At 40.5% G+C, this 25,244-nt stretch overlaps 1 protein-coding gene across 3 annotated transcripts in view; it reads left to right on the forward strand.

The window, feature by feature from the left end:
• The window catches only part of npepps (aminopeptidase puromycin sensitive), a 159,183-nt gene that overhangs the window by 45,016 nt on the left and 88,923 nt on the right, over positions 1 to 25,244 (forward strand). For all 3 annotated transcript variants that reach the window (XR_004414294.1, XM_033034924.1, XM_033034925.1), the window contains exons 2-8: positions 7,588 to 7,672; positions 11,110 to 11,187; positions 13,084 to 13,205; positions 16,372 to 16,479; positions 22,134 to 22,334; positions 24,313 to 24,409; positions 25,172 to 25,205. Coding sequence is in view for 2 of the 3 variants with exons in the window: in XM_033034924.1 (XP_032890815.1) it covers positions 7,588 to 7,672; positions 11,110 to 11,187; positions 13,084 to 13,205; positions 16,372 to 16,479; positions 22,134 to 22,334; positions 24,313 to 24,409; positions 25,172 to 25,205 (725 nt within the window). In the remaining variant the exon portion in view is untranslated. The remainder of the gene's footprint in view (positions 1 to 7,587; positions 7,673 to 11,109; positions 11,188 to 13,083; positions 13,206 to 16,371; positions 16,480 to 22,133; positions 22,335 to 24,312; positions 24,410 to 25,171; positions 25,206 to 25,244) is intronic.

Here is a 25,244-nt window from a genome sequence, read left to right on the forward strand (position 1 = left end):
TAAAGTTGCATCTTTCTGCAAAATGTCACAAATATCGAGACTCAGCTATTTGGCTCCTCAGCTCCCTCGGTTTATTTACCCATTATGTGAAAAAAGTTTTTTCATATTTTGCTTATGACCTAAGTCTAATTAAATGTTGTTTGTTCTAGAATTTCCTGTATTTGAGCACATTGTTTCTCTGCGTCTATTCTTTTGAATCATTAAAATTTTACCAACTTCCGCCAAATAGCTGTGAAGTCTTCCACAGTGGATAATAACTATAGGCTCATTAATTTTAATCATACCATTTGTTTTTTTTCACTAAATGTTTCAATGTCACCATGCTGCTTTATTGACCAGATCTTTTCATGACATTAGATGCCAAATTCAGTTATGTTTCCTTAATTATTTTAAACTAATATTTGGGTGAACTTTTGGAAATGCTATTACTTTGCTTGAAAAACATCTTAACATGTTCTTATAACATTAAATTGGAACAAATCTTAAGATTATATTGCTGGTCTCTGAAGGAAGGGGAAAAAAAGAATAGAAAATATGTTTTAAAATTGGGCTTAGCACAGTGTAAACAGAACTCTACACATTGGTCTGCAGCAGTCACCAATGCCAGTTGTGCATTCAGAATGCAAACTTAACAGACCTGTAAAAAAATCTGTTTTTAAGAAAATGACCTACCAGCTATTTTTCAACTCCCGTCACCCTTCAGGCAAAAGGTGTGTAAAAGTTCACATCCAGTTTCAGGGACAGTTTCTTCCCAGTTGTTATCATGGAACTGTACCACAACCAGAGAGCAGTGCTGATTGGTGCATAGCTTATTGGTGACCCTTGGACTATCCTTTATCAGACTTTGCTGGCTTTACATTGCACTAAATGTTATTCCCTTATCATGTATCTGTACACAGTAATGGCTCGATTCTGGTCATATATTGTCTTTCTGCTGTCTGGATAGCACCAAAAGGCTTTTCACTGTACCTCGGTACACGCGACAATAAACTAAACTGAAACTATTTGCGTTTTCCCCGTAACTGAAACTGAAACTATTTGCGATTTCCCCTTGAATTTAACAATAACTGCTTTACCATGATTGTTATTAAATATGAAGTTAACTATAAATATCGGCCAGCCCTTTAATTCTTTATATCTTCTATTTCTGAACTGTTTAGCTTTGTCTGATTTTCTTTCGACAGCAGCATGCTACAAGAATGTGATAAGTGAACCGTGGCCTCCAGTTAGACCAATATTCAAAAGCATCTACACTTTGCTAAACTTTTTGTTTCCTTGAACAATTGATTAAATTAGACTCTTAAGGTATTATACCCAGGATATCTTGTATTGCCTATTTGTTTACAATTGTGACCATATATAAATTAATCTAAATGTATTAATATTTTTGCCGGACACTAAACTATCAGGTAAGAATCAAATGTATACTTCTTAAACCCCCTGTCCCACTTTCCCGAGTTACTAACGGACTCTCCGAGTTTTCCCCTTGATTCAAACTCGGGGACTGTCGGGGAATGTCGGTAGCGAGCTCTTAGGAGGCCATAGGATTCCGTATATGTTTCGTAGAGGCTCGTAATGCCAGCCGTAGGAACTCGGGGCATCAGGTAAGTCGGGACGTTTTTTGAACATGTTGAAAAATATCCTCGAGTAAAAATAAATAGCCCCGAGTACCTACGACTGACTATTACCTTAATTCTCCAAATCAAGGGGAAAACTCGGGAGAGTTCTTGAGTAACTCGGGAAAGTGGGACAGGGTCTTACGGCTCCTACTTTGGCTCAGTGGTAGAATTCTTGTTACCGCTAGAAAGTTTCTGTTCAATCACCCTTTGATCTTGCACGTCTACACAAGTACATTTACAAGTTAAATATTTCGAAAGTGTTATGGGATATTAGTTAAGCTATTGTATAGATGAAATGTCCAGATTAATTCTTCAGTACAGTTTTGCAGCCAAATTCTAAACTTGTCATTTCTAAACATAATTCCTACCCCAAAACTATTGCATATCTTTTGCAAGTCACATGAAATAAAATCCTGGAATTGAAATCTAGGTGACTTGCAGGAATAGAAATTCTCTTGTCATGTATTTACAACTGAACCAGTACCACTAAAATCATAATTATCTGAAATGTTACCAATGTAATCAATATATACTCTGTATTCAATTTCTGAGTTATGGTGATGGGAGCTGAAATATATATTCTACTTTTAAACTGGCAAGCTGCCTTTTTTACACCTTGATGAAATTCTAATAATGCTGATAAAAATCCTGTAAAATCTAATCAGGCAAGCTTTTCCACCCTCTCGGTACTATTGTTGTCATCTCATCCATTCTTGCCCTTTCTTTAGCTGAGGTGATGAACAATTAGTGTCATGTCTGAACCAGAGTTAAATTGGATATTGTGCCTTGTTTTTGCATTGCTATATTTCCGATTCAACCCAGCTCCACTGTAATGTGATCATCATCCACACTTTGGCTTAGCCACCATCGTCGCACTGAGATCATAGAATATAGAAGTGCAGCACAGGACCAGGTCTGTTGGCACACAATGTCTTGGCTGAACACGTGCCAAATCAAACCAATCCCTTCTGCCTGCGCGTGATCCATATCTCTCCATTTCCTGTGTATTCATGTGCCCATCTAAAAGTATCCTGAAAGCCATTATCATATGGTCTTCCACCATGGCCTCTAACAATGTGTTCCAGGCACCTACAGCTCCTGTTTGTTTAAAAAAAAAATATATATATTTGCCTCGCATATCATCTTTAAAATGTTCCTTTCTTGCCTTAAAGCTATATCCTCGTCTATTTAACATTTCTACTTAGGGAGGGGGGGATTCTTTCTACATTGTCTATGACTCTTAGTTTTATAAACTTCTGTCAGGTCTCCCCTCAGGCTCCGACCCACCAGAGGGAAAAAATGCAAGTTTGGCCAATCTCTTCATATAAATAATATCCTCTAAGCCAGACAGCATCCTCGTAGACCTCTTCTGCACCCGTTCCGTCCAACACATCACTCCTGTAATGTGACTTGAATGGGATGCAATACTCCAAATGCAATATAACCAAAGCAACTGTAGCATTACTTCCTGACTCTCATAATCAATCTACAAGCTAATAGATAGATAGATAGATATGCTTTTATTGTCATTCAGACCGAAGTCTGAACGAAATTGCAGCAGTCATACATATAATACAATAAAAACAACAATAAACACATATTAAAATCCACCACAGTGAGTCCACCCAGCATCTTCTCACTGTGATGGAGGCAAAAGTCTTAGGTCTGCAGTCTCTTCCCTCCTCTTCTCCCTCTGCGCTGAGGCGATACCCCCCGGGCGATGTTATAAATCAGTCCCGCGGCTCAAACACCGCGGCCCGGGGTGGTCGAAGCTGCCGCCCACCAGTCCTGCAGACGCAGCCGCTGGACCGCGGCCGAACCCCGGACTCAGGCCACCACCGCCAGAACACCGTCCCAGCCACCCTCACGTTAGTATCGTGCTGTCTTCAGCCTCGGGCTGGGCCGCCCCCGACATGGCCGCCGAACCTCACCCGGGCCGGGCCGCCCCGCCCCGACATGGGCGTCGCTTCTCCCCCCGGCCGGGCTGCCCCGACTTGGGCGTCGCTTCTCCCCCCGGCCGGGCCGCCCCGACTTGGGCGTCGCTTCTCCCCCCGGCCGGGCTGCCCCGACTTGGGCGTCGCTTCTCCCTCGGGCCAGGCCGCCCCGACGTGGGCGCCGAACCTCCCTCGGGCTGCGAGCGCCGCACCTCCCCGAGCTCGGCCGCTCCGACGGGAGCCTCGTTTCACCCTTGGGCTGGCCGCCCTCACGAGAGCGCCACAGCCTCTCACGGGAGCACTGTTCCAGCCCTGAGCCGGACCACCCTCACGGGAGCGAGCTCAGGGCGAGTCCTGACGGGCTCTGCCTCCGGAGCCTCGAGGTCATCAGCTCCATTAGGCCTCAGCGCAGACGGAGACAGAGAAGGGGAATACGACAAAAAAGTCGCATTCCCCCCGCAGGGAGAGACTGCAAACCCCGTTTCAACCCCCCACCCCCCCCAAAACACAAACTAAAAACCAAAAACTAGACTAACCAAAACAAAATAAACAACACAAAAAACACAAACAAACGGGACTGCCGGTGAGCCGCTGCAGCCAGAGCCGCGCCGCCACTCCAAACTTCGAAAATGAAGGCAACCACACCATATACCTTCTATCTACTTGTGTTGCTAGTTTAAGGGACCCCAAGATCTCTCTCTACATTTAGGATGTAGCATTTAAGAATCTTGCCTAACTGTATACTTTCCATTTGCATTTGATCTCTCAAAGTGGAACAACTCACACTTGCCCCGAATAAACTCTATCTGCCATTTCTCCACTCGTATCTGTAACTGATCTATATCCTGCAGTATCCTTTGACAGCCTTCACAATCTCCAATGTCATCCGACTTATTGCTGACTTGCTGTTCTGGCTCCCATCCCTCTTCCCGCGAGCGAAGGAGGCTCGATCCTTCGTGTACCTTTGTGTATAAAACTGAGGGGCATAAATAACGTGAATGGTCATACTCTTTTCCCCCTGCCCCCAGGATAGAGTCTAAAATTAGAGAGCAAAGATTTAAAGTGAGAGAGAAATCATTTCAAGGAGACCTTTCCCACACAGCTTAGTGAGTAGATAGAACAAGCTTCCAGAGGAAGCGGTCGAGGGGTACAATTAGAATCTTTAAAATATATTTAGGCTGGTACATGGATAGGAAAGGTTTGGAAGGATATGGACAAATGGGGTAGGAAGGAACTGCAGATGCTGGTTTACACCAAAGATAAATGTAAAATGCTGGAGTAACTCAGCGGGTCAGGCAACATCTCTGGAGAAAAGGAATAGATATCGTCACCTATTCCTTTTCTCCAGAGATGCTGCCTGTCTCGCTGAGTTACTCTAGCATTTTGTGTCCACCTTTGATTTAGACCAACATCTGCAGTTCTTTCCTACACATCTGTGCAGTTTAACTCTGACTTCTGCTTTGTCCTTTGAAACTAAATTTATCCAAAGCTTTTCTCCCAGCATAGTGACTACTAGCTTTGATTTTTCCCCAGTATGGATTTAGTTTAGTTTCAGTTTTTAGAGATACAGCGTGGAAACTGGCTCTTCGGCCCACCGAGTCTGCACCGACCAGCATCCCCGCAAACTAACATTATCCGACGACACACTAGGGACAATTTACACTTATACCAAACCAATTAAACCAGTACGTCTTTGGAATGTGGGAGGAAACCGATGATCTCTGAGAAAACCCACGCAGTCACTGGGAGTACAAACTCCGTACCGGCGGTACCCGTAGTCGGGATCGAACCCGTGTCTCGAGCGATGCAAGGCAGCAGCTCTACCGCTGTGCCACCGTACTGCCTAATACTACTCTTGTCTAATACTTCCCTATTGCTGCAGCCAGCAATATTTCTCTGGAGGCCCTTCTCACACAATTACCTGGTCTAATGTTTCCTTTAAATTTTTATTCTTGGATATTTTCCGCTTCCCCATCCTCCCCAAGACCATGTCATCTACATATTGCAACAATACTGCAATCACTTCCTAATGTCATAAACATCTCGGGCATCCATCTCAAAACATTTGTCATTTTGCATTCTTTTCCACCAGTTGTGAAATAACCAGTTAATCTTTGTATAGGTGCAGCCTGATAAAGTTCTTGTATATTTGGCCTTCATTTGACTTTTGATGATTTTTATATACTTCTCATAGTAAGCTCATGAAAGAGTCACTTTAATAGAAAAGTTGTTCCATTACCGTTACAGAGTATTGCGTGAGTTTTATTAATGATTGCATCATTTTTGTGGATCTTGTGTATGTCATTATCATGTTATATTTCTTTTTGGATGGATTGGCTCGTCAATGAATTAGGGATGCACTGATTCATGGCTTTGGGTCTGAAGTGGATTGCTTGGGATGTGCATATAGTTTCAAATTATTAAAACACACCAGCATCCAGCACATGTATATGAATCAAAATTCTAATTAAGGAATACAAATGCATTTGTGCGAAAGGTTGATGGCAGGTGGGAGAACAAGAGAGAGAAGCAAAAACCAGCTAAATGGATGGATTTTTTTCAAGCTGAACACCTTCCATTATTGAATTGTGATTAATAGTGCACATTAATATTGCCTCCTTGTTTGCAATCTAGCCCACATATTTACTGTGAGTTCCCTTCTGTGTTATCTCTAGATTACTAACGTCTCCAGCCCTCTCTTCAGTTGAGGGATCAATGATGCGTGGCATTGGATCGACTTTTATATCAATGCCTATGATGCCAAACTTGTCTTTTTTACGTATTCAATTTTCACTACTCTTGTCTCATAGCTAGTTTTAAATTAAACTTGCTATTTTAATCCTTATGTTGACTGAGCAGTGCATAACCTGTTTGATGCAGAGTGGGTTTCTAAGTCCATGCCGGATTTATCATTGTCTGCCTATTTTCATCGTGTTTGGTCTCTGCTCTGACTTTGCAGTATCAGCCTTGAAGGTTTCATCTGTATCGTCTTTGCTCCTAATTCTTTTCATGTTCCAAAAATAAGCTCCTGATCACTTAGAATTGCTACTGGCATCTTATCCTGATGAGCTTATACTTTATACTCGTTGATCAAGCTTCAGGGAACCTGTCCATCCACACCAAAATTAAATTTAATGTAAAAGTCTTTACCTTGATACTTCCTCACGTTCAGAGCAAAATACTACTTGCTGGATTTTCGCAAATCACTCTGCTTAATTTTTCTTTGTTTCTTCTCACCATCTTGATATTGTCCTCCACTTTTACTTGCCCCCCCATCACCCCCTTGCACATTTCTCTTCTGCAGAACAGTTATGGATATTTTACTTTGTTGCAAGTTCATGCAGTTGTAAATTATTTTAACTATTTCTTTAGACTACAGCATCAACTAGATTAAGCAACTATTTTCACTATTTCACGGTAAAGAGATACTTTACGAATTTACGCAAACCGTTACCACTATTAAATTGGTAAAAAATATTTAAAATCTATTTATAAAACTGATTCTTCATGAATAAAGAAGTCATTTTCAATAAAATACTGAAGATATAAAAATTGACTGTTACAGAAGATCAAATACTTATGTAACAATTTGTAAGAAATTGTATTCGTCAAAGTTACACTCTTAATGCTTGGTTTATTTTAAAATCTGAAATATAACGCATCTAAGGGTCTGCTCCTGATTGGATATAAATATTCTAACAAATACAAAACTATTGGGGCTGAGAAGAAAGGCTGAAGATATAAATTGGACTGTTTTGCTGCGAATATTCTAACGATACAGTCCATAAACTGCCTTCATACTTGCAAGAGGATATTTTAAATGCCCCACAAAAAAATCCTAGTATCAAATCTTCCACATGGGAGAATGATGCAGAGCAGGTATCTGCATCTAGGTACTTAGGGTCATTTGTCCAGGGTTGTTCTTATGTACCTTTTCACCATACATGAGAGTGATGATCATGTGTACATTTCAAATTTTTTGATGGCATTTCTCTCAAGTTTACTGATGTTTATATGTGTGTATATATTTACAGGTAAGACAGGCGACCAATCAGATTGTCATGAACTGTGCTGATATAGACATCATTACAGCATCATATGTTCCAGAAGGTGGTCAAGGTAAGATTGCAGGTTAATTTTGTTCATTGCACCAATTTATGTGGAATATGCTGCTAAACACTGATATTAATCTATGCATTTTTAAAATAGATGGTAGCCTCTTTTTTTTAATCTGAAGAAACTGCTATTTAGGATCAGTGCGCTGTACTACTTAGTAACTTTGAAATTCTCCACTTTCAATGCTTAATGAATTGTTAAATGCGGAGTTTGATATCCTTTTATCATTATACATGGGCTATGCAAACATGGTAAATATTGCAGTTTAACTCTCATTGCCAAATATGTAATCTGCTTAAACTCTGTTTCACTTTGGATGAACATTTGTTACCTGAAACTGACCATTCATGCAAAGTAGTGTGGACTAGAGGTCCCTAGATGCACTGTGGATCCTTTCAAATAATAGGGGATAACTTGTGTTTTAGTACTCCTGATTAATCTGATCATGACAAAGGAGAAGACTTTGAAAATATGAATTAGGTTTGTTCAGGAGTACATTATAGAAAACAGATTTGACTGGTTTATAACATAAATTCTGTCTCCATCCACAATGAATGAATCTCTGGGAGCTGATTATGGAATTTCCCACTGGCTGTATCCAGCCCTTTCTGAAAAAAAGGTGCATTCCTCCTGTCAATCACTCTCACAGACTCTTCAAGTCAAGAATTTGTATGGCTCCTGAAGTGAATAATTAACTATGTTTAAATCAAAGAATTCCACTTCTGCAACATCTGTTTTCATCCCTGCTGAAAGCATCGTCAGTTTTACAAACTGCACACAGTGATTGTTTAGGAGGCTTCCTGATCCCCCATTAGCATTGGCTTCTTGTCCATTAATACTTGACATACTCAAGTTTATGTGTAAATCCTTCCATAGCTGTATATGACTGGAGTAGGTTTGCAGGCAAAGGAACATCCGGAAAGTGGGTTGTTTTTAAAAGTGTGATGGCAAAAGTTCAGGGTATGCAGGTTCCTGTTAGAGTGAAAGGTAAGGCAGGTGGGAGGAAGGAAGCGTGGATGATGAGAAATTGAAGCTCTGGACAGGAAAATGTATGAGGCATGGGGCAGGTACAGGCAACTGGGATCAAGTGTATCCCTGGTGGAGTTTTGGGAACTGAAGTGCATATTTAAGAAGGAAGTAAGAAGGGCAAAAAGGGGTCAGGAGATCGCTCTGGCAGAAAATATTAAGGAACATCTAGAGATTTTATGTACATTAAGGGAAAGAGGGTAAAGGGAGAGTGAATAGGGCCCCTAGCAGTCATCCATGTACGCAGAAGGCGGCCTGAGTCCTATGAGTCTATTTTTACCATGGCGAAAGACATGAGGACCGGAGATCTTGGATAGAAAATGGAGATTTCTGAGGACAGTCCATATTATGGTCACAGGGGTGCTGGATGTCCTAAGGCGTATGAAGATAGATAAATCTTCCAGGCCTGATCAGATATATCCAAGGCCACTGTGGAAAGCTAGAGAAGAAATTGCAGGCGCCCTGGCTGAGATATACAAATCATCAATCAGTCTGAAAAAAGGTCCCGACCTGAAATGTCACCTATCCATGTGCTCCAGAGATGCTGCCTGACCTGCTCAGTTACTCCAGCACATTGTGTCTTTAGCTGTCTGCTTCTGTGATTGCAACAACACATCAGATAGGTAAGGGAGTTTGACAGAATAATCTTCATTTGCCCACAACAACAATATTTGAAGCTAGACGTTTGCTGTCCATTCCATCCGCTATTTTTTTTGTTTCTATACGGCTGCAATGTGTACAATCTCATAGTTGCGCAAATTAAAGTTACTGCATATACTGATCCCTCAAGCTCCAAACCAAGATGGACAAGTTCAGAAGCACATTGGAATGTCACCACTTGCCCCACCAATTATTGCACTGACTTGGAAAGATATCAAGACTTTTGCAGGGTCTAAATGCTAACATTCTTTTAGCCGCATGAGAGAGTTTAGAGTAAGGACTGTAGCTGTTCAAATTGACACAATAATATTTAAGTCACTGTCACAAATATGACACTGGATCCCTATCAGTTTGCCTACCGCAAGAACAGGAGTACGGAGGATGCCATCTCAACGGCACTTCACTCCGCCCTCTCCCACCTCGACAACAGAGACACTTACGTAAGAATGCTGTTCATCGATTACAGCTCAGCATTCAACACCATTATACCATCAAAACTGATCACCAAACTCGGTAACCTGGGCATCGACCCCTCCCTCTGCAACTGGATACTGGACTTTCTAACCAACAGACCCCAGTCTGTTAGGTTAGACAAGCACACCTCTTCAACCCTCACCCTGAACACCGGCGTTCCACAGGGCTGTGTGCTGAGCCCCCTCCTCTACTCCCTCTTCACCTATGACTGCACACCTGTACATGGTACTAACACCATCATCAAGTATGCAGATGATACAACGGTGATTGGCCTCATCAGCAACAACGATGAGTCGGCCTACAGGGAGGAGGTCCAGCACTTAGCAGCATGGTGCGCTGACAACAACCTGGCCCTTAACTCCAAGAAGACCAAGGAGCTCATTGTAGACTTCAGGAAGTCCAGGGGCGGCACGCACACCCCCATCCACATTAACGGGACGGAGGTGGAACGTGTTTCTAGCTTCAGGTTCCTGGGAGTCAACATCTCCGATGACCTCTCTTGGACCCACAATACCTCAACTCTGATCAAGAAGGCTCACCAGCGTCTCTTCTTCCTGAGGAGACTGAAGAAGGTCCATCTGTCTCCTCAGATCCTGGTGAACTTCTACCGCTGCACCATCGAGAGCATCCTTACCAACTGCATCACAGTATGGTATGGCAACTGCTCTGTCTCCGACCGGAAGGCATTGCAGAGGGTGGTGAAAATTGCCCAACGCATCACCGGTTCCTCGCTCCCCTCCATTGAGTCTGTCCAAAGCAAGCGTTATCTGCGGAGGGCGCTCAGCATCGCCAAGGACTGCTCTCACCCCAACCATGGACTGTTTACCCTCCTACCATCCGGGAGGCGCTACAGGTCTCTCCGTTGCCGAACCAGCAGGTCCAGGAACAGCTTCTTCCCGGCGGCTGTCACTCTACTCAACAACGTACCTCGGTGACTGCCAATCACCCCCCCACCCCCCGGACACTTATTATCACTTATTATTATTTATTTAAATCATTTGCTATGTCGCTCTTCCAGGGAGATGCTAAATGCATTTCGTTGTCTCTGTACTGTACACTGACAATGACAATTAAAATTGAATCTGAATCTGAATCTGAGATGGGCAGTAAATACTGGCGATGCCACCAATGTCCGCTTTCCCAAGAACTTTAAAACCATGCTATAAAGGACACCAAAGAAGTGTTTGTAGCTTGTACTCTAAGGTTTGTTCCAAGTTTTGCTATTATTGTGTATTGCAGCTGAACATGAATAAAAACATTTTGTATCTATTTCATTTTAGAGATAAATGCAACAGGGTTCAATTATCAGAATGAAGATGAGAAGGTGACGCTTTCATTTCCTAGCGCGCTACAGAAAGGTAATTCTAGATCATGGAAAGTAAAATGATATTCTCATATTTTGTTCCAGCTCATTGCTGTTGTTTAGCTTTTAAGACCTTTCCAGTTTCAATTTTACACTTGTGTCTCTGCCAGTTTAGTTTATGTTTAGTGACAGAAACACTGACTTGCCAATGTTTGTCGTGTGGCTGTAGCATATTTCCCAAATGTACATAGTCAGCCCATGATTCCCATGCATAGATCTATAAAACTTAAATAGTTTATGCATCAAGAAGGGAGATGGTGAAGATGGTTGTGGGATTGGAAAGGACAACTGTCCCAAGGCCCAATAAAGGCAGGAATAGTTTCTTTGAGGAGATTTGAGAAGGGTCTCAACCCGAAACGTCACCCACTCCTTCTCTTCAGAGATGCTGCCTGTTCCGCTGAGTTACTCCAGAATTTTGTCTGTACAATCGGTTCTTTTGACATGCCGTTCATTCAGAAATGAGAGAACCTGAGCCTTCCAGCCATAACAAAATGTGTAAATTGTCTTTGAATTCTGTTTTTTTTTAAGTAAGCCTTGTTACTTGGGAGAATGAATCGTACAATGTGATTTGATCTCTCTGGCAGTGAAACGTCCAACTAAGATTAAAGTAAATTTTCAAGATCTTGCTAATTTCATAACCATATGCCAGGGTGAGATATGTACTGTGGCAGGTGTAATTAAAGCAACATAATGACTGCTCCATAAAGTTAAAAGACTACCTTTGAAGAAAATAGTTTGTTAAAAAGGATAAAATTGTAATATGAAAATCCTTAATGCTGGATTTATGTTGCAAATGTATTGCTGGTTAGTGTTTGAGGGGCTGCTAGTTGTGTCCATTATAACTTGGAAATCAGGGAAAAGAAGAAAATTTCAGTTATTAACATTTTTATTCAATTGTTGCTTATAAGAACATTAGAAATAACAGGAATAGGCTGTTCAGTGTCTTATACCATTCAGTAAGATCATGGCTGATCTTGCACATCAGAACAACTCTCTTCTATTTGTGCCACATTCCCTCACTCCGTCTATGCACTGTATTTATTGACCTTCATCTGGAATTTGCTCTGCAACTGAGCTTCTAAAGCTCTTGGGTAATGAATTCCAATGATTCACTATGCACATTGTGAAAAAATTTCCTGTCACAATATTGAATGTCCAGCACCTTTTGTAATACCTTCTGCCCAGCATATAGAGTACTTGCATTGATGTCACCCTTATCTGAAATAGTTTAAGACTATCACCTTCTAGATTTATATAATTTAAGTGTTTCTTGTGTTTTGGAAAACCGTTTGTGCTGGAATCTTGTCAGATTTTTCTGAAAGATAAGTGTGCATGGTTGGATAGTAATGGCCAAGAAGGGACATGCTAAATGAGAAGGGAAAGCATCCTAATGAAAGAATAGGAAGTTATATTGATTAACAATTTAGTGGAATACTACTGTCCTCTGAATATGTATGTCGAGACAATGAATTATTAATTAGAGATTGCATAGTACACTATTAATAATCAGTACTTTGATCCTGCTTTAAATTTAGCTCGTATCAATAATATGGTGTGAAAGTGCCTTCCTGTTGGCTGCCGTTGGGTTGGCATTTTCCGCATGGTAATTGCAGCTTCACAAGTATCCAGATTTGTAGCGGAAGAAGCCTGCAAGGGGAATACTCGTGTGGAAGATGAGTGTAATTTCACAACTGTCATTTATAATCACAAAAATAATAACCAATAAAATGTTTACTACCCGAGCACTTCCAGAGATGTCCCCTGGGTGTAATAAACGTAGTCAGTTATGGGTTTATCCTGCAACTATAACAATCTTCTTGGTCCTCCACTTTCATGGTATGAAGTGTGTTCCTGTTTATATGGTATTAATCATAAGACTACATTTTACTAGGTAATGGCACTTTGAAGATTGATTTTGTTGGAGAACTCAACGATAAAATGAAGGGATTTTACAGAAGCAAATATACAACATCGTCAGGAGAAACCCACTTTGCTGCTGTTTCTCAATTTGAGGTTAGTTAACATAATTGTAATGTCATGTAATGTCTATTCAATAATTGTCGCCTTTCTGATCATTATTGTGTGACAATCCAGGAATAACTTTGAAAATTATGAATTGTTTATTTTTTGGTGTGAAGGAAATGCTCAAAAATTGTCTACATTTTGTCACATGCTTGAAATTGCTAACCACATTAAATGTTTCTTTTGGTTAGATGTTCATCAATGTCCGGACTTTATGCAATCTTTAACTATTTGGACATGTTTCTTTAAATTTGCTTAACTTCAGAATTTTATTTTAAATATATATCTTTCTTAGTAAAGCAATATTTTTTTTCCTTTTACTGATCAATGTAATTGCATCACAGTATAAGAATCAAGAAATTATTAATAATGGAGGTCTTGTGACATCTAAATGCAGACTGCATAGCAATAATGGAGAAGTGACTTTCAATGAGATGAGCCCAGGTACATGGTCAGATGCAGGAAAGGTTGAGGGCGATGCAAGTCAAATGGGGGAAAATAGGTGGGCATCATGGACAGAATGGATGAGTTTGGCTGAAGGGCCAGGTTCCATGCTCTGATTCTATGATGTGAAACCAAAGCATGGCAGGCAAATGTGTATTTGAACCAGGGGAAGTCTTCAAAGTGGAGAGGGTTAGTATCGTCTCGGTATATTTTCATGAGGGAAACATATAGGGAAATAAAAATGGGGATCCATGGATATCCATTAGAGAGTAGAGTAAAAAAGGAATGTGACAATTGTCAGGTTGTTAACACAAGTGCAAACCAGATAAATTACAGAAAGATCAGAGAGGAAGTGATAAAGGAGATAAGAGAACATGAGAAAAGACGTACAGTGTCCTCCATAATGTTTGGGACAAAGCCCCATCATTTATTTATTTGCCCATGTACTCCATAATTTGAGATTTGCAATAGAAAAAATCACATGTGGTTAAAGTGCAATAAAAGTTTCCAAATATGATGGAAAGACTGGAGAGAAGACTAGGTGCTGAGAGCTCTCTTATACCTGCTTTAAGGAGGTAATTAAACACACCTGAGCAATTACACACACCTGTGAAGCCATGTGTCCCAAACATTATGGTGCCCCGAAATGGGGGGACTATGTATAAACACAGCTGTAATTTCTACATGGTGAAACCAAAATGTATAAAAATGGCCTTTAATAAAATCTGACAATGTGCACTTTAACCACATGTGATTTTTTTCTATTGCAAATCTCAAATTATGGAGTACAGAGGCAAATAAATAAATGATGGGTCTATATCGCAAACATTGTGAAGGGCAGTGTCGCATGAAAAATCCCTGAAATATTGCATAAACAGGGCAAGAGTTCAGATAAATGGAATCTATCAAAAACCAAAAAGAAAAATTTACTCATGGAAGTCTAATGTGTAGTTCAAAACTCAAGGAAATAAAGGTTAGCTGCTACTAAATTGGAAAAATGGTAAATGTATCTTCGTTCAAAAATGTTGTACGGGTTTCCTTGTAGGTCCCTCTATTACATATTTTTGTGACCTGTTTATGACTGGTTAATCTTTTGATAGAGGGACATAGAAGGAAACTGTTTCCATCGGGGGGGGGGGGGGGGGGGGGGGGGAGTCAAGACTTGGGGTATAAAGGTGATTGGCAAAAAGAACTAAAAATGGCACAAAGAAAAGAAAATTATCAAAGCAAATGGTTAGGGTCTAGAATGCAAAGGACAGTGCTGAAGGCACATTCAATTGTCATGTTCAATTGGGAGATGAATAGATAGCTGGAAAATGGCTGTATAAGCCGCACTCAAACACACAAAGCAGTCACTTGGTGCACAGATAATAACCTCCTCCTACTCAACACATCAAAAACACATGAACTTATCATTGATCTCAGATGTAAGGCACAACCCAAGACCCCCCTACTCATCTCAGGCGAACCCATATCCACCACTGACTCATTCAAATTTCTTGGCACTCACATAAGCAATAACCTCAAATGGAAAATCAATTCAGATCACATTTATAAAAAAGCCAACCAAAGACTTTTCTTTCTCCGTCAGCTCAAGAAGTTCAGAGTGAGGAAACATCTCCTAATCCGATTTTACACAGCCATCATCCAAAGCATGCTCACTTCATCAATAACAGTTTGGTACAGCAGTTTAGACACTCACTCCCGTAATAAACTACAGCGCATTGTCAACAAAGCATCCAAAATCATCAGCACTCCCCTCCCATCAATAGAATCACTCAATCTCAAACGGTCCGTGTCAAGGGTGAAGAAAATCATTTCTGATCCTTCCCACCCAGCTCACCACATCTTCCACCTGCTGCCGTCAGGAAGGCGCTACAGCTCACTGCCCGCCAAAACATCACGATTTAAAAACAGTTTCTACCCACATGCAATTCGAACTCTGAACACTCTATGACAACATCACATAGCCACCTCGTGCATGTACTGTATACTGTATGTTGTGTTTTATGTTATGTTTGACGGGAATCAGCCCATTGTGTAACATCCTGTACTGAACATGAATTCCACCAGCTTGACTGTGTGGTCATTAAATAATCTGAATCTGATTCTGAGGTTGTGCCTTGCTAACTAGATCAATTTTTTTGTTTTTGTTTTTTGTTTTTGTTTTGCGACGGCGACATAGGTGATTAATAAGTGTAGGGCAATAGATGTTGTCAACATGGATTTTACCAAGGCATTTGATAAAGTCCCCCATGGTAGGGTGATCCAGAAGAATCAGGTGCACAGGATTAACAGTGAATTGATCGTATGGATTCATGTGGTTTACTGATAGGTATGGTGAAATGGCAAAGTTCAGGAAGGTCTGTGACCAGTGGAGTTTCGCAGGGTCCTGGCTGGGTTCTCTATTGTTTGCGATGCATATAAATGACTTGGACTCGAGCGTCGACAGGTTGGTTAGTAAGTTTGCAGATGACACCAAGATTGTTGCGGATGTGGAAGAAGGCTGTTGCATTATACAGCAGGTTATAGATCAGCTACAGAAGTGAAGAGAGAAACGGCAGATTGAATTTAATCTGTGTTTACACATTGCATAAAATAATATGTTTTGAATTTAGCTTTCTTTCTCTCTAACTCCATTCTCACTTTACCCTTTTGTTTTCTTACTACTCCTGGTCTTTTTCCTTAACCCTCCCTTTGTTTTTCTTTTCAGCCAACAGATGCAAGGAGAGCATTTCCATGTTGGGATGAACCTTCCATTAAAGCAACATTTGACATCACACTCATTGTTCCAAAGGACAAAATTGCCTTATCAAACATGGTAAGTACTACTAGTAGAAACAAAGAACTGCAGATGCTGGCATATACCAAAGATGGACTCAAAGTGCTGGAGTAACTCAGCGGGTCAGGCAGCATTTCTGTCGAAAAATGACGGGTTTTAGTTTATTGTCACTGATCCTGATCCGAAATATCACCTATCTTTTTCCTCCAGAGATGCTGCCTGTCCTGCGGTGTTACTCCAGCACCTTGTGTCTATCAGTGGTAAATACTACTGTTTGCTTCCTGTATGTCTATCTCATGAGCCAAGTGACGAGTAGTAGGAGAAAAAAGGACCAACTGGTTTTAATTAATAAATCTAGAAATAGAAATAACATATTGAAATCAATTGGATTATAAGAAATGGGGCGTCACAGTGATGCAGTGGTAAAGTTGCTGCCTTATAGCACCAGTGACCCAGGTTCAATCCTGACCACGGGTGCTATCTGTTTGGAGTTTGTATGTTCTCTCTCTGACTGCACGGGTTTTCTCCGGGTGCTCCGGTTTCCTCCCACACTCCAAAGACGTACAGGTTTGTCGGTTAATTAGCTTTTGTAAATTGTCCTCTGTGTGTAGGATAGTGCTAGTGTACAGGGCGATCACTGGTCGGTGTGGGCTCAGTGGTCCAACCTCAGTGGTCCAACATGGGCAACCTCTTATTCTGAAATTGGCCCATAGTTCCAGATACCCCAATAAAAGGAAAATGTTTTTCAGCATCCTATCCGTCTCCCTCGGAATCTTTTTAGCTTTCAATAAGATCACTCATTTTCTAAACCCCAATGAGTATAGATCCTACCTGCTCACCCTCTCCATATATCAATCACTTCTACCCTAATAAATAAACTTACATTAAAATGCAAGATAAATTCAATTTCATATCTTCAGGTTTAGTCAATCTAATTACAAACATCTCAAGCAAAATTGCCTCTATTAATGACTTGCTGTAATCCCTCATCTTGCTTAAATATTTTTCTTGTTGATTAAGGTCTAAAATGTAAATGGCAGCAGCAAGATAGCAAGATTTATATTTCCTTCAAATGTCAAATGTGGATATTCTTGTCAATGTCAATGGGGGGGGGGGGGTGGCTGTTGGAAAAGGTTTTTGAAGCAGTCATCATTTTGGTCGCTATTTTATACTTGATGTGATGCCAGAGATGCCTTTTGATTGCAGACTATTATTAATTTTGTCTTGCAAATTTTATTTTACAAACTGTCCTTGTTCAAAGCATTACCTGTACGGGGAAGCTGTTTGTCTTGAGGATAAATACTTTCATCAATTTAGTGGCGAGCTGATGTCTATATTAGAAAGGGGATAAAGATTCAGTTCTTAGTTTTCATTGTAGTTTGATGTATTTACTGCTGGTCAGCAGGAGAGGTCAATTGGGGATTATGTTAACCATTCTTAAGTAGAGTTTATTGTCATGCACAATTATGATGAGATACAGTACAATGACAATCATGCGTGCAGCAGCATCACAGGCTCGGACATCGCACAAAAGCATAAATTACACATAAATTACACGCATTCCACAAGACGAGAAAAAGTATGTGCCAAAAACAAGACTCTTGTTGGATGTTAGAAAATAGGGAATCGTTCGATCGTTTTGGCATTCAACAAAAATGCATTACTTCCTATATAAGTTTTTGTACATGGGTAGGTTTTGAACATATGATTATATATGAGCATATATGGAAAATAAATGTGGGGACCCTGGCTGAGATATGTGGTGCATTGTCAGCCATGGGTGATGTCCCAGAAGACTTGGAGGGCGGCTAATATTGTACCTTTATTTAAGGGCTGCAAAGAAAAACGTGGGAGCTATAGAACAGTAAGCCTGACATCTGTGGTAGGTAAGTTACCGGAAGAGATTCTGAGGGATAAGATATACATGCATTTGTAAAAACAGGTTGATTAGGACTAGTCAGCATGGTTTTGTGCATGGGAGTTTGTATCTCAGAAAATGAATTCGAGTTTTTGAAGAAGTAATCAAGAATCGGGTGTCAGAGGTTATGGGGAGAAGGCAGGAGAATGGGGTTAGGAGGCAGGGATAGATCAGCCATGATTGAATGCCAGAGTAGACTTGATAGGCCGAATGGCCTAATTCTACTCCTATCACTTATGACGAAGGTTAATGAGGGTGGAGCAGTAGACATCGTCTATTTAGGGCTTCCGCAAGGCCTTTCATAAAGTTTTGCATGATAAGTGATTCAAAGATCGCCTGAATTGCAGGGAGTGCTAGGTATTTAGATACAGAATTGGCTATATTATGAAGCAGGGGGTGATGGTGGGTGTAGTTTTTCTGACTGCAGGCCTGTGACTAGTGATGTGCCTTGGGCCCAAAGTTATTATCTATATCAACAACTTGGATGTGAATGTACAATGCATGACTAGTAAGTTTGCAGATGACATTAAAATAGGTAGTACTGTAAACAGTGAAGAAGATTATCCAGCATTACAACAGGATCTTGATCTATTGCGCAAGTGGGCTGAGGAATGGCAAATGGAGTTTAATTCCGATAAGTGTGAGGTGTTGCATTTTGCAGGTGTTGTGAGGTGTAACCGAAGTAGGACTTCTACAGTGAATGGTAAAGTCCTGGTGGGTGTTGTAGAGTATGGGGACCTAGAACAAGTATATATTTCCTTGAAAGTGGCATCACAGAAAACAGAATGGTGCAAAAGTATTTTGGCATTCTGGTCTTCCAAGATATTGCATATAGAAGTTGGGACATTTATGTTGCAGTTGTACAAGACATTGGTGATGCAGCGCTTGGAAGATTCAGTTTTGGTCACCCATCTATAGGAAAGATGCTAATAAACTGGAAAGAGTGCAGAAAAGATTTACGTGGATGTTGCCAAGATTCGAGGGACCAAGCTACAGGGAGAAGTTGGATAGACTAGGACTTTATTCCCTGCAGCGTAGCAAACTGCAGGGTGAACATGAAGGCTTAGAGATGTATAAAATCACAGGAGTGAATGCAGCCTTTTTCCCAGAGGAGGGGAATCAAGAACTAGTTGGCATAAGTTTAAGGTGAGAACCTGAGGGGCAAATGTTTGACACGGAGTACTGGGGAAATAGAATGAGCTACCAGAAGAACTGTTTGAGGCAGGTATAATAACATTTGAAGAACATTTGTACATGTTTGAAAGAATATAGATCAAATATGGGCATATGGGACTGGTGTAGATGGCCACTTGGTGGGCATAGAGGAGTTTAGCAGAAGGCCTATTCCTGTGCTGTATGTTCCTGTGTCTCTGAATATTTTATGTCATCAATGCCTGAGAGGTAAAGTCTATGATTTGCTCCTGTCAACTAGCTTGTGCAACTTAAAATATGGGTTTCGGCCCGAAACGCTGCCTATTTCCTTCCTCCATAGATGCTGCTGCACCCGCTGAGTTTCTCCAGCATTTTTGTGTACCTTAAAATATACCCAAGTGGCCAAATTATCTACTTGATAACATTTCAACTTATTCAAAATAATCTGAGATCTTCAGAAAAGGCTTTTCATGCTAGTTGCACTATTCCTTGTCTAAAATTGGCAATCTTGGATTTCTTTCCTTTTTCGATTAATAATCACTCTTGTAAATTTAACTTGTATTTCTGAAATTATGAGTCACTCGCCTCCCGGTGCAGTTCACTTTTCTTCATCATTCTCGGTACCTAATGTGTTGCTAAATACTTGCAAGGGATGGAATTCCTTGTGAACTTGGACGGAAATGGTCAATGAAAATAGTTATGTTGAAAGTGTTATGCTAAGCTGAGAATGTTACCTTTGTGAAAAACTGTCTGGATGATAGAATTTGCATTCTGAATTGGATCTTTGCCTCTACCATTTGATTGTTGATGGTTAACCCAAAAAGTGCATACCTATCAGCAAGTAGATTTAGGTTTATTATTATCAGGTGTACCGAGGGATGATGAAAAGTTTTGTTTTGCATGATGTCAGTCAAATCAGTTAATACTATACATAAATACAATCAAGCCAAACTCAAAACCATTGAATGTAGCAAAGGGAAAGGTACAGAGTTCAGAATCAAGTCAAGTCAAGTTTATTTGTCACATACACATACGAGATGTGCAGTGAAATGAAAGTGGCAATGCTCGCGGACTTTTGTGCAAAAGACAAACAACCAAACACCCAAACAAACTATAAACACAATCATAACACACATATTCTTTTACATAATAAATAATGGAAGGAAAAACGTTCAGTAGAGTTAGTCCCTGGTGAGATAGGCGTTTACAGTCCGAATGGCCTCTGGGAAGAAACTCCTTCTCAACCTCTCCGTTCTCACCGCTTGGCAACGGAGGCGTTTGCCTGACCGTAGCAGCTGGAACAGTCCGTTGCAGGGGTGGAAGGGGTCTCCCATGATTTTATTTGCTCTGGAGTTGCACCTCCTGTTGTATAGTTCCTGCAGGTGGGCGAGTGAAGTTCCCATAGTGCGTTCGGCCGAACGCACTACTCTCTGCAGAGCCTTCTTGTCCTTGGCAGAGCAATTCCAAAACCAGATGGTAATATTTCCGGACAAGATGCTTTCCACCGCCGCTGCGTAGAAGCACTGGAGGATCCTCGGAGACACTCTGAATGTCCTCAATTGCCTGAGGTGGTAAAGGCGCTGCCTTGCCATGCCATATAGTTCTCAGCACAACTAAAAACGATGCTAGATTTACAGGTAAAAAGAGATCTAACAGTAGGGCACTTTTTAATAAATCCTCCAATGGGACTGGCATGGAAAGAATCTCCACACTTTGTCGCAAACACCACAAAAATATTACTTTACCTGGTAGACTTTGTTAACTAGCTTCAATCAAAACTGGAACTCTGTAAAATCATCAAAGAAATTCTGCAATTTTCCCATTAAGTCTGTTACTGCAGTGATACTGTGCAAATATTTGTTATAAATCAAGAATATGGTTTCTGCCAGTAACCAAGACACCCGTGTCGGCCTGAAAAGCATGCTCGTTGCATCATGACTGCATCAATATCAGTGTTCTTTAGACACCATGCAGTTGAGGAGAGTGTTAAAACTCTGTCATTAATGTCAAAGATCAGGATTGACCCCAAGTGCCTGATGCTTGTAGATTGTTTATCTCATTAGCAGCATGAGATGAACAACCTTCATTTGTTGTAATGAAGCTTGCAGGATAGGAATATGCCACAATACTAAGAATACCATCATCCCCAGGATACCATATTTCAATGGCGGACACTGGGGTCTTGGTCCTATCATGATGTAGGTGTTGGAGCTTTGGTTGCATATCTAAACTAACGTCCGTCACGTCCAATATTCACTCCAAATCCATGGATTTCTGATGTTAGCAAGGTGGCTAACACTGATCAAAGTGTGATTGAAGGAAATGCAATTCTAAAGTCTGTACCATGTCAAAATGTATTCATGTGAAATGTAAGTAATTTAAATGCTGATGCTATATTCAAATATTCCTAATTTAGTTTCGAGTGGGATATACTGAGTGAAAGGTTTGTATTTTTCAACCACTACCAGGGATTTTGCAAGTTTAATTTAAACTTTATCAGTGATTTGGTAAAGAATTCTTTTTCACAATGCTCTTGAATTTTGAACACTTCCAGGTGGAGCGTTTTGTTGCATTGTGTCTCCATTCTGCATCTTGTAACTTTTTTTAACCTTCACTGTTACAGAATGTGACTGAACGTAACCCGTACCCTGACGATGACGACCTAGTGGAAGTCAAGTTTGCCAAATCGCCCATAATGTCCACATATTTAGTGGCATTTGTGGTTGGTGAATACGATTTTGTGGAAGCCAAGTCATCGGATGGTATTCTCGTTCGTGTCTACACACCCATTGGAAAAGCGGAACAAGGAAAATTTGCGCTTGAGGTTGTTTTTGTTTTTGTATACTCCTGTATGTCAGCCCTTAACTGGGGAGGCAGGAGCAATTGTCATTTCTTGAATTCAAGTTGTCATAAATACACCCCAGTTCCCTAAATCCAGCTCAAAAAATATTTTATGGCTAAGGAAGGTAGCTTAGAATAAATAGGTAGAGGCGGTGTGCTTCTGCCTTTCAATTATTTTACTGCTCTAATGTCGTTTGGATTCTCCATTTCAGCACCTTGCTCCATATCCAACTCGATATCTGGCTTTAATTACAGATTATGAATTCCCAGCAGCATGAGGTACAGTCGCAAAAGCCTCATGCAGAGCAGCAAAACAGCACGTCTTAACCTACGGTCACCATGGTAATGACTAGGACAGAGGATTGGGAATCAGTGGTCAGTTGCTTTTTACTTGGTAGTTAGTGTGGAAGTGCCAGAGGTGAAGTTGGGAAAAGACAAAATAATAGTCAACTGAAAGAATGGCTAGAGATTGCTAATAACCTGTAATTGCATGATTTAAAGTATATATTCTTTCCATAGAGGGAGTACAGAGAAGGTTCACCAGACTGATTCCTGGGATGTCGGGACTTTCATATGAAGAAAGACTGGATGGACTCGGCTTGTACTCGCTAGAATTTAGAGGATTGAGGGGGGATCTTATAGAAACTTACAAAATTCTTAAGGGGTTGGAGAGGCTAGATGCAGGAAGATTGTTCCCGATGTTGGGGAAGTCCAGAACAAGGGGTCACAGTTTAAGGATAAGGGGGAAATCTTTTAGGACCGAGATGAGGAAAACATTTTTCACACAGAGAGTGGTGAATCTCTGGAATTCTCTGCCACAGAAGGTAGTTGAGGCCAGTTCATTGGCTATATTTAAGAGGGAGTTCGATGTGGCCCTTGTGGCTAAATGGATCAGGGGGTATGGAGAGAAGGCAGGTACAGGATACTGAGTTGGATGATCAGCCATGATCATATTGAATGGCGGTGCAGGCTCGAAGGGCCGAATGGCCTACTTCTGCAGCTATTTTCTATGTTTCTATATATATATTTTTAAAGGAAATGCAATAGCACTTGAAATTCAACAGGATATTGTGAAATTAATGTGTAAGGTGAACTATCTTCACTATCTTGGCCCTCATTTTGGTGTATCCACTAAACCTTTCTGAATGTGCATCTATGCACCAGCATCAAGCAAGAACCTGATTAGACAGGTTTGATGTAGTCCCCGCTTGTACTCGCTGTTCAACCTTTCAAAAACTTGTTTGTTATGCGGATTCAATATTGAAGGATGGGTTTCTGGTCTTCATGTGTTATTATTCTAACAAATAGTGAGCTGTTCAGGAAGAAAAGGAAGGGAATGGTGTGAAAGAATCGAGTGGGGGAAAGAGATTGAATATCAGATTATTATCCAAATAACACACGTTATAACACTTGCTTAACACACTGCTGTATTTTGAATCGTGTGGTACTCTGCTTTGCATAATCCAATTTGTAACTGTACTCTTTCTCCATATTAGCAGTGACATTATTCATCCTCCTGTAACTGCTGATTCATAGGAGCTAGGTTTCCAGGTAAAAGATAAAGGCTGTATGAGAAAAACTATATCTAGAGTTCTAGACTCAAAATAACCTTATGAATTAGATTGTGGGATATATTCAACCATCACGTTAGGTTTAAATGTAGTTTTTTTGTTGTTGTAATAACTCTATAAATATGGACATGAAGGCATTATTTCCCTGCAGACTCATCGGAAGAAGGAATATCACTGGTCACGTATAAGTTATTGCATTTCTTTCAAAGGAGGATAGCTTCCCTCCTTGTAGGTTGAGTTCAATGCATTCCCAATTATTTTTTTGCTGTAGTGAAAGTTGAGTTATGACCTTGCTTTCTCTTTGTGGAAATAAACCAGCTGATGTTCTAGTTATTCCGCTTCATGTGCAATGGTGATAAAAGTTTTGATTTTTTTTTTTCCTCCTGCTAGGTTGCTGCCAAGACACTACCTTTTTATGGAGAATACTTCAATATTCCGTATCCTCTACCAAAAATCGATTTAATAGCCATTGCAGACTTTGCAGCAGGTTGGTATCATGAATTATTTGTATACATCACTTGCTGCAATCGGGATCAATATTTTGAAGAAGTGTTTGTAATGTTACTAGACTTATAATACCGCATTTCTATACCAAGCTGATAGTCACCTCATTCTAATTGTATACCTGCCAAGTGATTTTAACCACAAAGTTCCAATAATCCAGTATTTTTTTTTAATGTTGCTTATTTTTTAAATCCAAACGCTGTCTTGACAAATTTCCTCTGCTTATTATCCTTTTTCCCTCCCTCAGCATCACTCAGCTTGGTAACTTTCAACTATGCTAGTGCTACTTACTGTTGGTTACTGATAATTGATCTATGATTTGCATGAATAAGACAGATTTAGAGAGATATGGGCCAAATGCAGGCAAGTGGGACTAGTGCAGATGGGACATGTTGGTCGGTGTGGGCAAGTTATACAACATGTGACTCGATGACACTATGATTGTCAAAACCATAAGTTGACCATTTTTAATTTGTAATATCTGTCTGCTCACTCCCTGAAACAATGCCCACAAATTTGTAAAAGTGAAAATATTGTGTCCTCTTCACTCCTAGCTAGTTTAGTTTGGGAGGTGCATTTGCACTCAGTCTGATGCCAGAAATGTCATGTCAGTTTACAAGAAACAGAAGCAGGGTAGGAAGTTAGAAACAACTTTAAAATTCAGTAAGACTGTGATCTACCTGATGCTTTAACCTTCACATGTATAAATATACTAAAAATTATCATGTGAATATTTTTTTCACAGGTGCCATGGAAAATTGGGGTCTTGTAACGTACAGGTATTTAGGTTTATTTACTTTTATGTAATGCCATTAGTT

The sequence above is a fragment of the Amblyraja radiata genome, chromosome 16 (genome assembly GCF_010909765.2).
Source record: "Amblyraja radiata isolate CabotCenter1 chromosome 16, sAmbRad1.1.pri, whole genome shotgun sequence".
Classification (NCBI taxonomy): Eukaryota; Metazoa; Chordata; class Chondrichthyes; order Rajiformes; family Rajidae; genus Amblyraja; species Amblyraja radiata.